Raw genomic sequence first — 22,174 nt, 5'->3', positions numbered from 1 at the left:
GTACACATAATTGTGTTGAGTGATGTGTCCATGGGCCAAATAGTTTTGCAAACGAACTGCTGCCTCCACAATGGAAACACGCTTCTATTTTCTTTAAGGGCACTATTTATTTTTCTACCCTTTGCTCCACCTCAAGTTGTCACAGTAACAAAATCCAGAGATGGGCATTCCGTCCCAGGTCCGTCCAGGACGGATGGCCATTTTGTGGACGGACGGATGCAGGACGAGAAGTCTTTTAAAAAGGACGAAAGTGGGTTTTCATCCGTCCCTCTATTCGTTCCTAAACGGGTCAAATACAGACTGAACGTGTTGTGTTGCACTCTTTTAAAAAGAAAGACCGCTGTTCTCCTCTGCTATATTACGGAGCCGTGTTTATTAACCTCATGCACAACACTTTTCATGTGCGTTCCCTGCAGAAACATTGCACAGGCATAGTCTGCCCTCTCGTAGTTCAACACATGTAATACCATGGATTATAACTGGACATTTCATTGACTGACAGAAACACGTCTTGTGTTTGTAATCCGGGATAAGGTATATATTGGGCGTAGGAAAAAGGTGGATAGCAATTTTGTTTTGTTAATTAACTGTTAACATTTCATACATACCCTATCCCTTTGCATGCAAAGTATGCCCTTGTCTGGGACATCTTTAGAGCGTAAAAATCTCTGCGAGCGCCAAAGCACACGTAAATGACCCAGAAGTGGAAGTCTTTTGTTTCCTCCAAAAATAACCTTGTCTTATTTCGCAGTAATTATTTTATTGCGAAATAACACAATAAAAACTGAAAACGTATTGCATTACAACTGGTGGTGCAACGGATCATCTTTTATTCATGATCCATACGGATCAAGCACCACGGTTCAGGCCTGGCACGATCTGCGGAACGGTTGGTGAAAAAAAAAAACAATCGCGCGTTCACATTACGGCAACGCGATTGGTCCGGATTCACTATAATAGCAGCAGAGGAAGTTGAAAACTCTCATGAATTACGTAAGTCGCATGTATGGGAGAATTACGGCAACTTGGGGTGAGACGAGACCTCAAATTAATGATAATGGATTTTTTTTCTGCCTCTTATCCCGATAACGTCATTCAGGCAGACCTGTCAAGGACGCTACAAACATACTCAACGAACACACTGCCTTCGCAAAGGCTATCTCCAAAATAAAGCTTAGCAAAAAATCATTGAGTTATTGATGCCAATGCAATAGCCTTAGTAGACTTTTACTTTGAAGTTGGCCCACGTGGTGGCGTAACGGCTAACCTGACTTGCGTTTTCAAAGTTTCGGCTTCCCTCATCAACGCTTGCCACCAACATCGACACAGCGCCATCCCAAAATCATATTCAGTCGCTAATTTAGGATGCTAACAAACCGCTAGTTAACTACGCTGTTATTTTATGATACGACACAAGTCCCCGGCGTTAGTGGCGAGCAGCTAGCTGTTAGTATTAGCAACAAGTGCCTGCTAGTAGTTCAACTGGTGTTCCTTGCATTACTTTTTATTTGTTTTTATTTTATTTTTTTTTTTAAATCTTTTTCAATATTGTGGACCTAGATTACTGTACTCATTAATGCACTGTCCATGTTTAAAGGAAGGGAAGGGCTTTAAATAATGTTTATGAGTGTACAGATGTTTTTATTGGGGGGAGGGCGATTTAAAAGGACGAGAGCGGCAGACGTTTATTTTTATGAATAAGGACGGAGGGACGATGACAGAAGGGTACCAGGTTGCAGACGGAGGAGGGATCGTCAAAATTGGGTAAAGTGCCCATCTAACGAAATCTGGAATCACCACTGGTCCAGTAGTATATGGGTCGGTGTGTCCAGTTGCTTAATTACATGTTCTCCCAGGGTTAATTTTAGCAAGACAAGAATAGGATGTGTAAAGGGTGCTTTAATTCTTGACCACAGAGACATTCTGATTAAGGCATCTGCAAAAGTGCATAAGTTGTGGGGAAAAGAATGCCTCTTTCCTCTTTAAATTTTGCAGAATTTGTATATACTGCACTTACAGTATATATTATACAGTCTTTGCAGGTGTAGAGGCCCATAACGCAATAACAGACCATAACGTAAAAACAACATGATAAGATACATTTTTAAATGTAATTGCTAGTGCTGTCAAGAGATTAAAACAATTGAGATTAATTATGATCTGTAATTAATTGTGTACCGTATACGATCTGTATATTATTTTCCCCTAATGCATTTCAATGGGCATCAATTAAACGTATATTTTCACTGATCAAGGGCCAGACCGGTCCCTATCCGAATAACAGGGACTAACACTGTGGAATGCTATTTTAAAATTGCAAAACCAGCAATTTTGAAAAAAAAAAAAAAACGTCATTTCGATCGGTCAGTAGCACTGTAAAAAAGGTTCGTAGAAACTATGGTAAAAAAATTGTCAAATAGCAACAGTCAAAAGCGACAAAATCGAAAATTGTATGTCAACGTGGTAAATACTTTTAATTACAGTAAAAATCAAGAAATACTACAAAACTTTTTACAGCAGTAATAAAATACTTATTTCTGCGAAAATAAACTTTTTGTACCATAAATGTAGAATTTTTTTTTCTGTAATTTACCGGTAGTTATGGCAACCATAGCTGCCGGTATTTTACCATTTGTCAGGGCGGCATAGCTCGTCAGGGGCAGCATGGCTCAGTAGAGTGGTCCCACCCCACCCCAGAAGTTGTGGGTTCGATCCACGGCCATTGTGACCGTGTCGAAGTATCCTTGAGCAAGATACTGAACCACCAGTTGCTCCTGATGCTGCATCATCAGAAGGTGAATGTGGTAACAGCAGAGCTGGGCATTTTACTAAAAATTGAGCGTCCATTATTCGTCATCCGTCTGCATCGTGGGTACCCTTCCATCGACCGTCATTCGCCTTTTTTTCCAGGGGAAAAAAAATAGTACCCATCTATAGGCTTGTCCGTCTCTAATTTTAAACGTCGGCGAGTCCGACAAAACTTCCACCGCTTAATTACCATTTTATGTTAAGTAACTGAAACATGAAAGACAAATGCCACTTAACCTAAAAAAACACAATAGTTAAGTATACATGTGTGTGGATTGGGTATGTGTGCGTGTGTGCGAGGGTGTGTACGTGTGCCGCAATTTTGGAGCTCATTGCCATACGTGCGTTGGTGTAAAACACTTACGTGAAGCAGAAGAACAGTGTAGTAGAGCCAACCAGGAAGAAAGTGGCTGCTGACACAGGGACATAGCGTGAGGGTCGCAGTGGTCTTTTGGACAGGTTCACGGAATGGGGCAGGGGCGAAGAGGCTGGAGCCTGCCCTTCACTCTTAATAATGCCACCAGTCATCCTTTCCTATCTGTGCAGTGATGTTTTGGTTCTCAGCTGCAATGCTGTAGGAGTCGTCATTCAGTTAAATGTTCCTATTGGTGTACCAAGTGGATTTGTGATTTTGGAATTGAAATTATGGTTCATAGAAACAACGTGCACATTTGAATAGAGAGCAACACTGCACTTAAAAGGAATCCAACGAGATGTGAGGGATAACATAGTTCTCCTTCTATTGGACAGAAAAAGGTCACCTTCAGAAGTAACAAAAATCCTGATGCGAATACCAAAAAAAAAAGTTGTGTTGTTTCAGCAACAAAATCCACCGATGTCCATACAGGGCTTGTTAAAATGTTGAAAAATTTGCAATTAGAGTGTTACCCAGAAAACATTAACATCAAGTATTCAGCATTTGTCAATTTTTATCACTGAATACCAAGTTTGATCTGGAATGCAGAAAAGATATTTTTTTGTTTAATATAATAATTTAGCATGTTCCGTGTTCCATGTTTATCAAAATAAGGGAGTTGGGTAACGCACATCAGTAGAAGAAGGAAAACCTGCCTATAGTAAGAAACATTTGAAACTGTCTTCAACATTAGCCTTCCAGTGTTCCTCCTTGTTAATTGCACTTGCGTGGAACTCAAGCTAAATTTGAAAATGTGCTTTTTTTTTTATCTTACAGTCAAATGCAACTACAAAAACAGAGATCTGTATTCAGAGTATCTGCAACTGAGTCTGAAAAAATTGCAATAAACACAACTTGCTTTCAGTCCAACATTCATATTAGGCAAAACAGTCTGTAAATGTGCCAATCTCGAAGCTTGGTTTTCCTATGTATGGGCATTTCTATTAAATAACAGGAGTTGATTCAGACTGCCCTGACGTACGAACGGCACCAGGGATTGGATTGACAAAAAAAGAACTGATGGCCGTGAGACTCAGAAAATAGTTTGGGTGCAATCCATTGGTATCCATGCCAATTACTTTTTCATGAGAAAATTTACATTGAGCAACTAAAAAATATTCATCCAAATAATTTGCAGATGCATACGGTGACATCAGTAAAAGGTCAAATCAAAAGCTTTACTGAAGATTACTTTATCTGACCACAACTAATTGAATTTTTCTACCATGTTAGCAACTATGTGTACCCAGTGCCCACACAGTTTCTGTCCTTAATAGCCAGCAATGGCTTTTAGAAAAAGCAAGAATGCACTCAAGAGAAAAAATCTTTTGTTTGACCCATAGACAAATCTTGGGTCATTTTAAAGTTCTGAGATTTTTGAGGATATCGTTTCCCCAGCCAAAAAAATCCACAACCGAATGAGCACTCCCGCTTAAGATCTGATGTCTCTTTGCAGGACAGTTTGGATCCTTTGGTATTTGGAGATGAAACTTCGTGAAAAATTAAATTCAAATAGTTGTCCATCAAAAATATTCCAGTATGGGGATTGATCAGGATACTGCACCTAAAGAAACACAAAAGGAGAAATGTTTGATATTGAGTAAAACAACTCAAGGCAATCTGCATTAGGGGTGGGGTTGTTGAATGGCATCTATGTTTTCTCGAAGGAAGAATATGAAACCTGAGATGTTAAGAGTCCAAAATTATTATTTAGCACTAATTGTTGAAGCTTTGTTGGTGGAATTATTTCAAATTCTTGCTTAATGTATAGCTTCAGCTGTTCAACAGTCCAGGGTCTCCATTGTCGTATTTTACAACACGACAGGTGCAGAGTGTAGTTGGGCATTGTCTTGCTGAAATAAGCAGGGAGCGTCGCTAAGTTCCCGTTGTATTTCCGACCGACCCACGTGGTCCCAGTCTGTCCCTCGTCGGCGACAACCGACGCTGCGCTGCACAAGCAGAAATGCCAAATAAAGAAAAATATTAAATGAAAACAGACACACACACACACAGCGTGGTGATCAGTGAAATAAAAAAACAATCTGGGGCACGTCATTGTGTCTGTTGGACCGAAAGGTAGATAACACTGTTTTACTTTTAATATTATTTGGCTGTGTGTCAGGAGGACGATGTTTGGCTGACTCGGACTGACCGGGCAGAACTCACAGACGGACTAAAGTACTGACGAATGCCCACCTCTGGTCACAGGTATTCAATGTTGGTTTTCCGCCCTGCCGCTTACATGCAGTGATTTCTCCAGATTCTCTGAACCTTTTGTTGACATTATGGACCTTAGATGATGAAATCCCTAAATTCCTTGCTATTGTACGTTGAGGAATATTGTCCTTACACTGTTCTTTTATTTTCTCACACAGTTGTTCACAAAGAGGTGAACCTCGCCCCATCTTTGCTTGTGAACCACTGAGCAATTCAGGGAATCTCCTTTCATACCCAATCATGGCCCTCATCAGCTGCCAATCAGCCTGTTCACCTGTGGGATGTTCCAAACAGGTGTTTGATGAGCATTCCTCAACTGTCTCAATCTTTTTTTGCCACCAGTCGCAGGTTTTTGGGGACGTGTTGCAACCATCCATCCATCCATTATCGATACCGCTTATCCTCACAAGGGTCGCGGGGCGTGCTGGAGCCTATCCCAGCTGACTTTGGGCAGTAGGCGGGGGACACCCTGAATTGGTTGCCAGCCAATCGCAGGGCACACAGAGACAAATATTCGCGTACCCAGATAAAACCCACGCAGGCACGGGGAGAACATGCAAACTCCACACAAATTGAGCCGGGATCGAACCCACGACCTCTGAACTGTGAGGCGGACGTGCTAACCAGTCAACCACCGTGCCGCCCTCGTGTTGCAACCATAAAATTCTAAATTAATTAAATTTGCTAAAGACTATAACATTTACCAGTTTGAACATTAAATATCTTGTGACAATGTATTCAGTTAAATATAGGTTGAACATGATTTGCCAATCATTGTATTCTGTTTTTATGTTTAACATTAGGGATGAACTAGTGGACCAAAATATCGATATTCTGATCCAGAGTGCTCAATTTTAAGTATCGATCCTCAAGCTAAAATATCGAAATTTGCAATTAATTCACAGACGGAGGAGCAATGCTGCCGATCGAAAAATGGATATATGCAGGCAGCTGACACTGGAAGACATTCTTTTCAGAGTTAAAAGCTACAAAGAATTTGACATCAGCTGATAAAAATAACAATGACTCGGAGAGCATGCTTATATCTACTTCTTTTCTCTTGTGGCTCTCTGACACGTCACGGGTGGGGGTGTGGGTGTTGCACCGTCGATGTATCCATGGATTACACCATGCTTTGAGGAGTACTTCCCCTTTTGGATTGACTGGGTCAAACCAGTTTTGGCAGGGACTTTCATCACTGGGTTTGCGCAAAAACAACTCTCAGCATGTATTGGGGTGTTGTGTGTATCCTTTTTGTGGGCTTCCAACCTCCCGTACCCCCCCAAAAAATATGCTTCTGGAGCTCGAAGTTAACACACAGTCACACACGAACGCACACACGCAGACACGCGCACACACCCACACACACCCACACACACACACATGCACATAAATGCGCCTGTATATAGCACAATGTTCATACATTTTTTGCAAATTGCAAATTACTATTACAATGTATTCAATTATAAAATTATAAAGATACTTGAACATAGCCGGTATATTGTTTTTTGCCATTTTTTAGATTTTTCTTTTTTTTTAATTATTTATTTATTTTTTTAATAAGAAAAGTACTGTTTCTATACTTGAGGTGTCATAAAAACAAAATTGGTGCTGGTGTCAGAGATGAAGTTTTACTTGAAATAAAGACTTTTCACATAACCCTCAATATCTCAGTTTTTTTCCCCAGAAACAGGATTTCCAGTGAAACTTGCCGATGTTCTACTGCAGATTACTAAACAATAACAAATTCTAAAAATAAACTTTTTTTCTGATGAAAGACGAGAGTCTTAACTTTCTTTTTTGTAGGTCCCATGTCTATATAGCCATAAAACACAATATTCTGTGGGCCTTCAAAGATTAAAATCCTCAAAAATGGCTGGCACTCAGGGGCTTAGCTGCACTACGAATGGCTGGCAGTTCAAGAGTTAACAAAGCACGATTGATTAATTACATCTTTATGACTTATGATCTTTACTTATTTATCCTCAGTGAAACATGGCCAACAGAAGGTTGCCAAAACACTATAATGAATGAGGCAACACAAACTAATTTTTGTTTCCCGAACAAATATCGCAGTGGCAAAAAAGGCGGCGGAGTTGTTGCCATTTTTAAATAATTATTTCAGTGTAAAGACTCTAGTCATCCTTACGCCTGCTCACGCTCGTCTATCAGACGTCCTATTTTTCCCTGACCTCCCAATTATTTTTGATATTTTTGACAACAATTTGGATAAAAATACCAAAGAACTTTATACTATACTTGATATCTCTGGTTTCTCACAACATGTAAAAAATCCAACACATACTCAAGGTCACGTTCTTAATCTCATTATCTCTAAAAGAAAAGCGCTATATAAGTCTCATGCATTATTATGATAAAGGTTTTGACATTTCATCTGTTGATGTTAAATCGATTAAAGCATCATTTCTGTGTTCAGTAAACCATTGTGTCTACTAAAAAAAAAGAATGATGACACAAGCGATATGTTTATGAAAATTATGGCTGTTTTACAATCTGTGAATGCAGAGACTGTTGATGAATTTATGGATAATTCCACCTGGAAAATCTCAAATGTCCTGGATGCTGTTGCTCCTGTTATAACTAAGACCATTTCATGTCGACCTAAAACACCCTGGAGGTGCACTATGAGCGTAATTGACCTTGAAATGAAAGTGCAGGAAAGCGGAGCGTAAGTGGAGAAAAACTAAACTCTGGTGTACTCTTCTATTGTAGCCTTGGCTGAAAATGACGACACTAGCCAGGCTTGCTAGCCAGGCCGCTAGCAATGCTAACGAGGAGCCCCCGCGAGGCAACCAACAAGTGCTGCTGCGATTGCATCTTTGGACGCCAAATTGACTCGGATTGGGTTGGACATTTGCAATACTCTGCGAGGTGAAATTGCGGCATTGAGGGCCGAAAATGAGGTGGCTGTCTCAGGTTTGAGGCGGGAGGTAGAACAACATAACAACCAACTTAAAGACATGGCAGAATTGGCCACAAATACATCGAGCTCCATGGCGGAACTGGAAAGAAAAGTTTAGTGTGGAAAAACTAACTGAAAAATGTATAGATCTGGACTTCCGGTGGGGCGGTGGAGCGACATGGACGTGTAAAGTAAGAGCTCCCGCAAGCCAACGCCTTTAACTCTGCGAAACTCGAGATAAATATAACTAGTTTTCATGCTGAGATGATGAGTGGAGTTCCAACAAAATTAAAGAGTAAAAGAATCCCGGACAACCACGGAAAAGAAAGGATAAACGCGAATTGTGACCGCAAGCTAACACTGGAGGCTAACATGGCGTCCTTTCAAGGCAGCTTGGATGCTATTAGCCAACAGATTCAAGAATTACACAATGGAATGAAGAGTTGAGAACTCATAGAGATGAAATTACAACTCAAATGAAAACAGAGCTGTCAGACTTCAAGGAAGATATTGATAAGAAACTCTCAAAAATAACTACGGATATCGGAGAACAGAACAAGAAGATAAAGGCTGCCCTCGAACGCACAGAGGAAGTTGAGTTGCGGAGCCGCGAAGCTAATTATGTGCTACAAGAAGTAATAGGGGAACAACAAAAACTGATGGACAAACTGGACAATTTGGAATCACGATCCAGGCGGAATAACCTGCGGATTTATGGCATGCGAGAGGGAGCAGAATCCACGGGTGACTCATGTGCACAGTTTATGGACAAATGGCTTAGTGAGGAATTGGCGATTGACTTCGAACTACAAATTCAGCATGCACACCGAATCTTGGCTCTGAAGCCGAAATCCGACCGTCCCACCAGATCGATTATCATCTTCTTTCAGCACGACTACTCGGGAGGATGCTGCAACAGCGTAAGGCATATGTCAAAGTCAAGAAAGTCTTAAAAAGATAAGGCATCCGTTTCCAGACCCCTCTCAACAAGATGCGCATACACTCGGCCAACAAGGTGAAAACTTATGGCAGCGCGGAAGACGCAACCAACGACCTGAGGGAGAGAGGATACGAGGTGGACGACGCCGGGACCGAAGACGGGAGCGCCGCCCTCGCGAAGAAGCTTCAAGCGACTAGGACGGCAACGTGGAACTACACCGGGAGCAGCCGCGCCGTGGAGACGAGCTGACGCGCACGAGGATGACTGCAAGAATATCAACTCAGGGGAAGAAAGACAGGATTAACCACATCGACGTTGGCTTGAGGTGAAATGCAGCTGGAATGGTGACTTGCTGAGAAGGAAGATGATGTAATCGTGGTTTTGACGGGACGTGGACATGTATGCAGTTGGCAAACGGGAGACTGAGATGTCACAATGACTGGTAAGAGAATCTTACTCCTTATTGGGTTAAATCTCATTGCTGGACGGGGGCCCTCTCTTCATGGGAGACCTTCCTCCTCAAAACAGGAAGATGGTCAAGTTGAGAGGTGGGTTGTTGACTCACCTTTGTGGAGGTCGTTTTGTTTGAGTATAGTTAGGACTAGTTTGTTTGTTCATGTTAAATTAACAAGAAGCCTGCTGGAGAATTTCAAGTTGTATAGTATTGAAAGGCTATAATTATCAACCAAGAAGAAGTTAAGATACTTGGGAAACCCAGTTAAAACGGCTAGGGTAATGTCCAAACACATATAAACTTCATACAAGAAACTTATCTGTCGAAAACAGAACATGAGAAATTAATGAGGTTTGGATTCAGAAATACATATTTTAGTTCACATTCTAATACTCGTAAAAGAGGGGTGGCAATATTAATATCAAATATGGTTCAATTTGAACTTCGTAAAGAAATATAGGACAAAGAGGGTACTTATGTTATTGTGAAGGGAATGATAGGTCAAACAATGATAACTCTAGTAAATATATATATGCACCACCAGAGAGTAATAAAGGTTTTTTAAAAAACCTTATTTGATAATATTGCCCTGGAAGCGGAAGGCATATGCTTTTGTGGGGGAGACCTCAATGTGGTGATGGATTATGACTTGGATACGACTAGTTTACGAAAAATAAGAAGTCTATCACAAAACTAGTGAAGAATATGTGGGATGAAATGGGGTTTTTTGATGTGTGGAGGGATTTGAAATCTTCACGAAGAGATTTTACTCATTATTCAGCCACACATTTCACCTATTCCAGAATAGATTTTTTCTTTATGCAGAACGTGGACAGAGATAAAATCAAAGAATGTAGTTTCAGTGTGGTGGATATGTCAGATCACAGTGCAGTCTACCTGAAGATAGGCTTGAATAGTAAAAGGAGAGATACAATATGGAGGTTGAATGTTGGAATATTAAACAATAAATCGGTCAAAGAACAAATTAAAATGGCTATAAAGACATATCTGAAAGAAAACAATAACGGGGAAACGAACCCAGCTATATTGTGGGATGCTCTGAAAGCAGTTATACGAGGCAAATTGGTAACAATCACAAGTAATCCCAAAAACGAGAAAATCAAACAATATACAAATAATATTGCAGAATTGCAATGCCTGGAACAGACACATAAGGGGAAGAAGAAAGGTGATTCTAAAATAATACAACGGATGACTGACATAAGAAAGGAAATTAATAATCTGCTCCAACATGAAATGGAGACTAAAGCAAGATATCTGAAACAAACCTATTACGAATCAGGTCCTAAAGCAATGAAATTGCTGGCAAGACGCCTGCAAAAGGAACAAGCGGTAAATACCATTAATAAAATTCATGACCCCAAAACAAATCAAGCGAAGTTTGAATCAAAAGAAATATTTTTAGAGACTATTACAATGATCTGTATTCCCAGACATCACCCTCAGACCAGACTGATATGAGGGCTCTTCTTGAGCCCCTGAATTTGCCTTCAATAGACACAATACAAAATGAGAAAATAACGGCGGGAATAACAATTGAGGAAATTCGAAAAGCCATCCGAAAACTAAACCAAATAAGGCCCCTGGCAGCGATGGATTTTTGTCGGAGTGGTACAAGGCATTTCGTGAAGAATTGACACCATTACTTTGCTCCACCTATAACTGGGTTAAAGCAAGGGCCCAAATCCCCTCCTCATGGACAGAGGCAATCATCACGGTGATCACTAAACCACTGAAAAATAAGGAATATTGTCAGACCTATATCAGTATTAAATATTGATTATAAAATGTACACCTCAATCATATCAAACCGACTTCAAACAATTGTACTAGATTTAATAAATGAAGACCAATGTGGGTTTGTAAGAAATAGACAAACACAAGATAATATTAGAAGAACACTGCATATTGTTCATGAAATACGTAGATGTAATATTCCAGCAGCTTTAATCAGTTAGGTGCAGAAAAAGCATTTGAGTTATTGGGGAATTTCTGTATTTGACTTTGGAAAAATTTGGATTCAATGCAAAATCAATTCAATGTATTAGGTCATTATATTACAAACCCACGGCTAGAGCAAAAATCAACGGCTCTTTATCTGACAGATTCATACTGGAAAGGGGAACCAGACAGGGATGTTGTCTGAGTCCCACGCTATATATTGAACCGTTAGCTGAGATGATTAGAAATGATAATAAAATTGAAGGGATTAATGTTGATCATCAAAAACATGTAATTAGTCTTTTTGCAGATGATATTATGATTTATTTAAATAATCCATCAGACTCATTCCTCCACCTTAAACAAAGTCTAGATAAATGTGGACTTTATTCAGGTTACAAAGTGAACATATCTAAAACGCAGGTCATTATGTTTAATTGTATGCTGACTCAAGAATTAAAGGATTGGAAAATAAAGTGGAATGCCAAACTAATAAAGTATTTAGGCCTAAATATAACAAAAGATCCTTCAAAATTATATGAATCAAATTATGGACAAATTGACAAAGCTATAAGGGAAGATATGGACAAGTGGCTTACATACCCAATGAGAATATGCGAAAGGATAAGTGTGGTAAAAATTAATATCTTGCCACGCCTGTTGTATTTATTTTTAGCCCTGCCTGTGAATATCCCGAGGGACCAATTTCTTAAATCTCGATTTATATGGGAAGGTAAACGAATGAGATATGCCACTTTACAACTTAAAAAAGACAGTGGAGGATGGGCACTTCCGAATCTACAACAATATTTCTATGCCGCACAACTACGTCATCTGGTCTGTTGGTGTGATGCGGGATATCCAGCTAAATGGAAGAATATTGAAGTTTTATCATTGGAAAGACCAATTCAAACATGCATCAGAGGAATGGAGACTCCTGATTCGGGAGCCGATGCTCCACCTCGGCATTTAATTGCGAGGCTCCGCTACTGTCATTCATACATATTCTGACCAACCAGATACGGAGAGTAATGGACCTATGCTGCAATAAACTGGATACACGCAGGACAATGCAAGTGGACGCAATGGTGGATTTGACCCTTTGTATATGGAACGTTAAAGGGGTAAATGAGCCTGTCAAAAGAGGCAAGGCTATCCCGTTTAAAATCGCTTAAAGCAGATGTTTTTGTGCAAGAGAAGCATCTGAAGAATGAGTCTCATAATAGACTAGATGTAAATTATACCTCTCTCTGTTTTCTGCAAAAGCCAGTGGGGTGGCCAAAATTATTAAAAAAGGAGTGTCTTATAGACATATCCACATTGGCGGATGATATATACTGGATAAGGGTGAGATGCATTCCACTATAATTACATTGCTAAATAGTTATGGGGCTTTAATTTAGTTCTAGACTCATATTTAGATAAATCTCTACCAAAGAAAATTACACTAAGTAGCAACAGCTGCTTTGTTAAAATATATTTGGAAAATATGAGTCTTTGGGATGTTTGGCAAACTCTAAACCCATCAGTAAGGGAATACTCTTTTCATTCCTCTGTGCACAATGTTTATTCCAGGACACACTATATTCTGGTGGATGGGAGGATGTTGGTGTATGTGCATAATGCTATTATTACATCTGATCATTGTCCTGTCACTTGTGCCCTCACGGTTTCAAATTTGGATAGAACACAGTGACATTGGAGGTTTGACACACAATTATTGGTTAATACTAAATTCCAACAGTATATATACTCCCAGACTGCTCTGTTTTTTTATGTGAATGACACCATTGATACGTCGCCTGTGATATTGTGGGAAACATATAAAGCCTTTATTAGGGGATGTATAATATCATTTCAGGCCTCAAAGAGTAAATCGAAAAAGGCGGAACAGATACAACTAGAAAAGCAGTTCATGATTTAGACGCCGATAATGCAAGGATACCGACTAAACATAAGTGTCATGCTATATGTGCATTGAAGTATAAACTTAGGCTAATGGCGGACGCCGTCGATCGCCGGGAGCTCTGATTAAAGTAAGTAACGGCAGTGATATACCAGTAACGCCAGTGACCAGTGGAACCAGTCGAACATGATCCCTGTGTGACCTATATCTTTGCTGCTGTAACACTGAAAATTTCCCCACTGTGGGATCAATAAAGGCATTCTTATCTTATCTTCTTATCTTATATGGTTTGTAGACAATTATGATATTGACTTCTTTGTAACAGAATAGAGGATGGTGATTACCACTCGATTTTATTTTCATTAAAATAGTGCTTCTCTTGCACTGACACGTTATTTTTACATCTTCGATTGAAACAGTAAATAATAATAAATTATGCCTGTATGAAAGCCACATGTCTAAGATCTTTAATTCTTTTGGAATTATGTTTCTGTCTGCTACAGGGGCTGAGATATTAATCATTTTGTAAGTGTTGAATTTCTCTGAGAACTTCAGGTTTTCAAGGGTAATTCCAAAGGCGACCTTAGGTTTTGGGGAGCTGTTGAGAAAGGCGCTTTAGGTCTTAATGGGTTAATGCACATATTTTTCCATGTATTACATAAATTTACCATGCATTCTACCATATATTGCTCATATCTTTACATCTTTTCATGTGTTTCCATATAATTTTGCATGTATGGAAAATACATTTACCATATATTGAAAATATATGGTAAATATTCTCGTTTTGATTTTTACACTCACCATTACTGTTAGGACCAAAAGATTCAAATAATACCATGATATGTATTTCAAGCCATACAGCTAAGCGCTCTGTCTCTGTTTGAAGCAGTTAAGTCTCTAGCAAAAATATTGGAAAAATATTGACTTATGTACAAAGAACATGTACATTAGTTCAAAATGTAAAACATTTTGAGGTTACAAATTGATTTTCATATACACAATTGCACATAAATGCATATTTATACTTGAGGGCAAGTAGTACAGTAATACTTGAACTAGGGCTGCACGATGTTGGAAAAAAATGATATTGCGATTTTTGTGGGGGGGGGGTGCGATATATATTGCGATGTTAAAAATTTTCACCAGATGACTTGAATAGATTTGTTTGGGAATAATTTGGTTAACTCACAATGACATCATTGTATTCATATAATATCATTTAATCCAGACTGAAGGGCTTCATCTGTGAATGATGATTGCTGTATATAAAAGGGATCACAGAAGTCATGTCTCTGTAACATAATAGATTATTTTACATTGTATTTCACACTTCAATGTAAACAGCAGCAAAATATTAAACATATTTTAAACAAAAAAATAAAAAGAACAGGTGCACTAGACCCTTGAGTCATTTCAAAAAACTGAAGAAAATAAAAAACCTCTAAAGCAGCAGTAGAGTTAGAAACACCTTTAAACTAAACTATAAAATATTCAAATAAATTCAAAAGCAGGTGTACTAGCGCCTGAGTTGTTTACAAAAATATAACATTAAGATAAAAACAACCTTTGTGAAACTGCAGCAAAGTTGTAAGCAAATTAGAACACGAATATTAAAACTTAAAGATCAGGTGCATTAGTCCCCTGAGTTGTTTACAAAAATAAAAAACAATCACTAAAACGGTCTGTAAAACATATTGCATCCGTGATTTGTCGGTGCTGTTTGGACTTCTTATCATAAGCAGTTGTGCTGGCAAAGGCGTCTGTAATTATTTTTGAGTAGATGAAGTTTGACCTCGGGTCCCACTTCTTAGTTTGAACTGCTCATACAAGGGCTTGTGACGGCGATTGCAGCAACAACGGTGAGGCACTGTTGGCAAAGGATGTTTTGTTGTTCTGAATCTTCCTTTTTATAGCCGAAATACTTTCATATTTTGGCTGTTGACTTTCTTTTGGGGACTAAATCCACTGCCGCTTCTGCCACTGTCATCTCCTCGCCTGTTAAGGCCTTGATACACCAAACCGACGTCGGAGGTCGTTAAGCGTCGTGGCGTCTTTAAGCGCCGTCTGATTGGTGTAGTGGCCACCGTCGTAGTGTCATAACCCGTCTGTAAGCGTCTTGGGGGCGTTTACGTTTGTTGAATCAGCGTCGCCAGTCGTAACATTTGGTCACTCTGATTGGCTGTTAGCTAGCAAATCAGCGCGCGGAGCACCAACGTGAAGTGACAAAGGCGGAAAAACAGTGAGCACGCCTCCGCTGCCTTAATCTTCTTACAAGTACAAGAGCGAGGGTTGACAATGTAAGTATTTCACAATACCGTGTCAAGAACGTGATGGTTTACTTCGCGTGGGAATTCATCGTGAGCGAAGAATAGAGCCGAATACATTGTTTCCGTTGTTATAATAAGCCCCCGGCCAACATCGTTCCGGTTGGAGTTTTCTAACCATGAGAAATGGTGACTACCGCTGCCGATGGTATGGAAGCGTATTACGTCTTATGCATGCGCAGAAGGTACTTTAATGGTCAGCGTTAGCTGTCTGGCGCTGCGGTGTGTTTTGCAAGCGTGACGTGCCGACAGCCGGCCGGACGCCACAGGGGGTAAGCGTCTATCATTGTTGGTGAACGTCGTTTTGGTGTATCACGGCCTTTAGTGTTTTCAGAGCAGACAGCAGAGTGGATGGGGAGGGGCCGGTGACTGATTGGCAGGAAGGAAGGGGTGAACGAGACAGGCTGTGTAAGAGCACGGAGTAGCTTGTTGCTTTTTTCGAAGCAAAACAAAAGTTTTCGTGTTCTAAGAAAAAAAAGGTTAAAACATCGCACGTCCTACGATGTGACTATCGCGCATGCGCACATCGCAATCGCGATGTTCAAAAGACACATCGTGCACGCCTAACTTGAACCATCTTTTAAAAACTTGACAAAGGACTGCCTCCCTCACAAAACCTCTTTAGTGTCCTTGCATTATTAGAGTAATAGCTTTTAATGTTTTTGATGTTATAATGGTATTTTGTGTCATGTTTGTAAATGTTACTGTAGATTGTGACTATTGCACTGAAGCTTGATTTCAAGAAATCGCAAATGAAATTGAAATCGCAAAATTAGTCAGAAAAATCACAGTACAATTTTTTCCTAAAATCATTCAGCTCTAGCGTTATTAATGAAAAGAGGTAAAACAGTTTTTTTAAAGGAGGGTGGGGTTAGAATTAAGAAAAGTTCAAGAGGTTTCTGAAGTTCAACCTTTTTTTTAAGCAAAGTTAAAGTCAACCGAAAAAAATTATTGACAATAGTACGTTCCATTTGCCTCCAATAGTCTAAACATGGCATTCTGATTAATATTGCGTTTGGGAAATATGAGTTGAGCAGTTAAAATCCACCCATTTTTGTCCATGTCAGAGGGCAGCCATTTTCCACTTGCTGTCAACTGAAAATGACACCACAGTTGCACCAGGGATCTCCTAACAATCATAACAAACAATCATGGCTCAGCTTTGGAAAACAGGTGAGGTCGTTACCTGAGCCCTGAGCAACTGTGATGTCATTTTCAGTCAACAGAAGTGACAAAATGGCCGCACCCTGAGATGGCTAAAAACAGGTGGATTTTACTCTTTAACCCATATTTCACAAACACAATATTAATCAGAATTCCCTTTTTTGACTAGTGGAGGCTCATAGAACATACTTTTGTTCAGACTTTTTTAGCGTTGTCTTCCCTCTTTAAGGTAGGCTAATGTTTTGATTAGGAAATACAAAATTACTGGACTGACATTGTCCTAAAAATCATTGCTGGAATCGGGAGTCAGTTCATGTGCAATCCTGTAACAAACCGTAACAAAGCAGCCTACACATCATGCTAAAATAACCAATTCACGACCAACCTACTGGAATCACGGTATAATAGCCGATTCACAGCTGGTCAAGAATTCTTCCCTCTGGCAATTGACCAATCAGAGCCGGGCACGGCAAAATAACCACTGCCTAAAGCAGGGGTGGGCAATTACTGTCCTCGAGGGCCGGTATCCTGTATGTTTTATATGTCACACTGCTGCAACCCACCTGAAATGATCAGGATCGTTGTCCAGCTTCTGCAGACCTTGCTGATATATATGATTATATGATCATTTGAATCAGCTGTGTTGCAGCAGGGAGAGGAAAGGATAAGTACCCTTGGCTATGCGTGTAACGTAGTAGGTTAGAACTCACCTGTCAAGGTTCAGACAACGGCTCTGGGTCCAAAAGTGTTGCGGTTAATCCAAATTTTCATTTGTCAGATAATGCAAGCAGCAGTCGAGCACATCCACATAAAATCTATTCAGCACGCTCGCAAAATGAGTGAGTTAATTATATGAGGATAGCGTTTCCATTATTCGAATACGGTGCTGAGCTGTCTGGCTAACTAGCCAAGCTAGCTGTTACCGTACGTCAGGCATTTGTTGGGTTAAGTATAGAGAAGGGTGAACTGCTCCGATTTGTGCCAGTTCTCGCCCTTGGTGCTGGGATTAGATTTAACACAATATTTTGAAGAAGAGAGTCCGATGTTTTGGGGATTCTACAGAGGCAGACATTCATCTGTATCCCAAAACTGACGTCAAGGAACATGAGTCACAATAGACACAGCCCTGATTGGGTGACAAAAGGCTAACTCCACACCGCCACCAAGCCACCCCACCCGAAGCGTCTCTTTCTCTTTCTCTCTCTCTTGCTCGCTCGCTCGCTCGCTCTCTCTCTCTCTCTCTCTCTCTCTCTCTCTCTCTCTCTCTCTCTCTCTCTCTCTCTTTCTCTCTCTCTCTCTCTGTCTCTCTCCCTCTCATTGGGTTTCCATCCAAATGTTTTGAAGGTTTTAAGCAAATTTCGTCAAAATGAACATGCCACTTATCCCCGTTTCCATTTGTTATTATTTGGCAAATATTGAGGGTGGAGGATGTGTCAATAAACGATCTGTAACCGCTGCACGATTTGAGTCGCGCATGCGTAGAAGGTTGCTAAATGCTAACTACGGAAACTAGACTAGGACAAAACATGTAGCGACGCCTTTGCGCAAAGTAGATATGAATTAATAGGCAATGCTTTCATATCGTCTTGCTCCAGTATAAAAATGATATAGTGACAGCCCATTACGTTGAAGCAAAGGGTTGCACGCACTAAGTGGTTATACCTACGGTCCTACCGCTCTTTTTTTCCTCCACTGGTGGAAAGGCGCTTCTGCAAAAAAAAAAAAAGATCCATTGGCGGAATGGGTTATATGGCTAAGGCCTATAAAACCACAGCTCTCACTATTTTAACACACGTCGTGAAATACGAGTATACAATAATACCTTAATAAAGTCAACTTTTCATGCCCTTTGAGTGCAACTTTTTTTTGTGTGTGTGTTTTTTTTTAACCAGCGGGACTAGGGGCGGGGAAGTAACAATAAAAAGTGTTTTTGTTTTTTTTTACTGGCGGGAATGGGCCAGTAAAGATATTGCGGTTGACTACCACTTTAAGAGTAGAAACACCGCACAGCATGTATTGATAGACAGAGGGGGCTCATCCCACGCTCTGTTTCATATTATGTTAGATATGCTGAGTGTCTGTTCTATTTGGGGCTTTTTTTGATACAAAAATCACTTGTTAGGCTACCTCAAAGATTCTATGCTTAACCAATCATATTTTAAGTATTTTAAGATGATCATTTTAATGCTGGGTCCATGATTCACCCACACTGAAATTTAAGGAATTATGGGAAGGTATGGCAAAACAGGAAAAGAGGAATATCGCCCAATACTCTGATAATAATTGCATAACAATTTATTCAGGTTTACGAAATGTTGACTGTTTTGAGGTTATTAGAAGGAAACTGATAGTTTTGGAAGGACATTGAGGAGGATTAAAACAGAGCAAGCCATGATCGTGTATGATAATATGAGGATTTTCTAGTCTGATTACACCTCTTATTTAAATTAGTTATTTGTTTCATTATAATTATTTTATCTTATTATTTTTTTAGTTGGTAAAGAATATAATGTTCTTGTTATGCACAGTTCAAGTAATGTTGAATGTGTGCTCAGTTTGATATTTTTTCCATGTTTTATGAATAAGTGCTGTTTTTGATGAATAAAGGTGTGTGTGGGGTTGCAGTAATTAGGTGCACTTATAGATGAATTGATACATTGTAGAGGAGTAGATATTAATTTTGAAGTCCTGTTTCGAATTAATTAAGATACATGGGATGAGCCCCGGCGGCACGGTGGCCGACTGGTTAGCACGTCCGCCTCACAGTTCAGAGGTCGTGGGTTCGATCCTGGCTCCGGCCTCCCTGTGTGGAGTTTGCATGTTCTCCCCGTGCCTGCGTGGGTTTTCTCCGGGCACTCCGGTTTCCTCCCACATTCCAAAAACATGCATGGTAAGTTGATTGGATACTCTAAATTGCCCCTAGGTGTGATTGTGAGTGCAGATGTTTGTCTCTGTGTGCCCTGCGATTGGCTGGCAACCAGTTCAGGGTGTCCCCCGCCTACTGCCCAAAGACAGCTGGGATAGGCTCCAGCACGCCCCGCGACCCTTGTGAGGAGAAGCGGTACAGATAATGGATGGATGGATGGGATGAGCCCCCAACGCTGTCTAACGATACGTGTTGTGCGCTGTTTTTACCCCTAGGTGTCAGTATTGCATAAGGCATGGCGTTCAATGCTGGCATTGTGGATTGAAAAAAACAAAAACAACAACCCGGAAATCGAGACGTATTGACGTACGATTGGCTTCCGTTTTGATACATTGCTGTCCTTTCCTAAATTTGAAAGGAAGTACCTTTTCATCCATCCCTGGCCCGATGGATACAACACATTATAAAACTAAATACAAAAATGGAAATCATAACACAGTAATTAAAATAGATTAAGGGAAATAAAACGTTACTTTTTTAAATCTACAGCCTACAATGTATTTCACACACAAGTCTTCTTGGCCTTCTTGTTCTGAAAGGCACTAATTGATTCCAAGTATAATTTAAAATAAAATACTTAGTGGGGAAAAACGGTTTGTGATTTCCAAATTTACATTTATGTATGTAAAACGTTGCTAATATATTTAGCAGATTTATCAGTATTTGTGATAACTTTATCACAAATAAATCTTGCTACATCCTTCCATAGTTTGATTGTACTTGTGATCATATAACACACAGCTGTCAAACTCCGGTCCTCGAGGGCCGCTGTCCTGCCTGTTTTCCATCTCTTCCTGCTGCGACACACCTCTTTTAAATGAGCTCATCAGCAAGTTCTGCAGGGGCCTGATCCCGATCCTGATCGTTTGAATCAGGTGTGTTGCAGGAGGAAACCTCTACGACATGCAAGAGGGCGCCCCCCCGAAGACCGGAGTTTGACACCCATGAACTTATCTATTTTCATTTTATTTTGTAGCTTCTACATTCTCTGAGCATGTTCCAGGAATATCATCAACATACCTGTTCAGCATACCCCATGCCATTTTCTTTCTCTTTAAATTATTGTAATAGATCTACTGTAAATATACAGGGGGATCAAAAGTAGGTCTGCAGCTATAAAAAAGATAAAACCTATACAATACTTACTGTGTTTATTAAGAAAACAGAAAGAAATACATTCATGTGACTAATTTCACCAATGCGATACTATTGTATACCTACTTTTGCACCCCCTGTATGTATCAAACAATGTGTAAATTCTTCTTGTATGGTGTCAGAAATAAGGAGGACATTTCCATTGATTGATTACAAAGGCTACAATGCAAACTGATGTATATAAATACAATTAGATTATTTTTTAAATTGCTTTTACATACCATCCACTGAGGCAGAATAAATGTCATGGCTACAAATAACAACGATGTATCTATGCAATTTAGTACTCATGATTTTGTCAAGTACTTTCATTTGTATGTTGTGATTAGACTTTTCTTGTGGATCTGTTCCGGTAGTGTCCTCTCGACGTCCTCATTCTGATTGTCAATTTCATCCAGGCTGTCATCATGTCCGTCTCCATGTCCAATTCTGCGGCCACTCATGAAAATATGATTACTTGAAAAATATTTATCATGCCAAGTATATTGTTTGGAATTATGGTAATTTATATAACATGTAATGATGTAATTATAAAATGACTAAATGATAACATTGATAAACACGGTAACTTGGAATGTAAATGGATAACAAGAGGGCATAAAAAAGCATAAAATTATCTATTATCGAGAAAAAATTGATAGTCTTTCTTCAAGAGCTTAATTTTAAGACTGGTCAAATTGAATAATAATGAATATATTGAAGAGGCGATGGGTGGGGAAGGCTTTTGCTGCAGTTCATTGCAGTTCATTCATCTCGAAGTAGAGTTGGAATATTGATAAATAAGAGAATAGCTTTTAGGTTAATATCACAACATTCAGATCACTATGGTCTATATCTTTTAATAAAATGCAAAATTTGGAGTAATTTGTATACTCCCTTGAACATCTACAGGCCTCATGCATCCAATATGGCATTTTTACGTGAAATTCAAAGTAGATTGGACAGTTCTTCAACCGGACTAATAATTACGGGATGGG

General features: G+C 39.7%; 1 protein-coding gene across 8 annotated transcripts in view; it reads right to left on the bottom strand.

The window, feature by feature from the left end:
• Window positions 1-18,326, bottom strand: part of zdhhc5a (zDHHC palmitoyltransferase 5a) — a 43,282-nt gene extending 24,956 nt beyond the window's left edge. For all 8 annotated transcript variants that reach the window (XR_015087142.1, XR_015087141.1, XR_015087143.1 and 5 more), the window contains exons 1-2: window positions 17,827-18,326; window positions 3,173-4,787 (exon numbers count right to left, since the gene is read on the bottom strand). Coding sequence is in view for 2 of the 8 variants with exons in the window: in XM_086033620.1 (XP_085889746.1) it covers window positions 3,173-3,336 (164 nt within the window). In the remaining 6 variants the exon portion in view is untranslated. The remainder of the gene's footprint in view (window positions 1-3,172; window positions 4,788-17,826) is intronic.
• Window positions 18,327-22,174: the final 3,848 nt, after the last annotated feature.

Source organism: Filicampus tigris, chromosome 6, assembly GCF_054856515.1.
Source record: "Filicampus tigris isolate MCC_2025a chromosome 6, RoL_Ftig_1.0, whole genome shotgun sequence".
NCBI lineage: Eukaryota > Metazoa > Chordata > Actinopteri > Syngnathiformes > Syngnathidae > Filicampus > Filicampus tigris.
The sequence above is the reverse complement of the archived record's forward strand: the minus strand, read 5'-3'. Positions and strand labels throughout refer to the sequence as shown.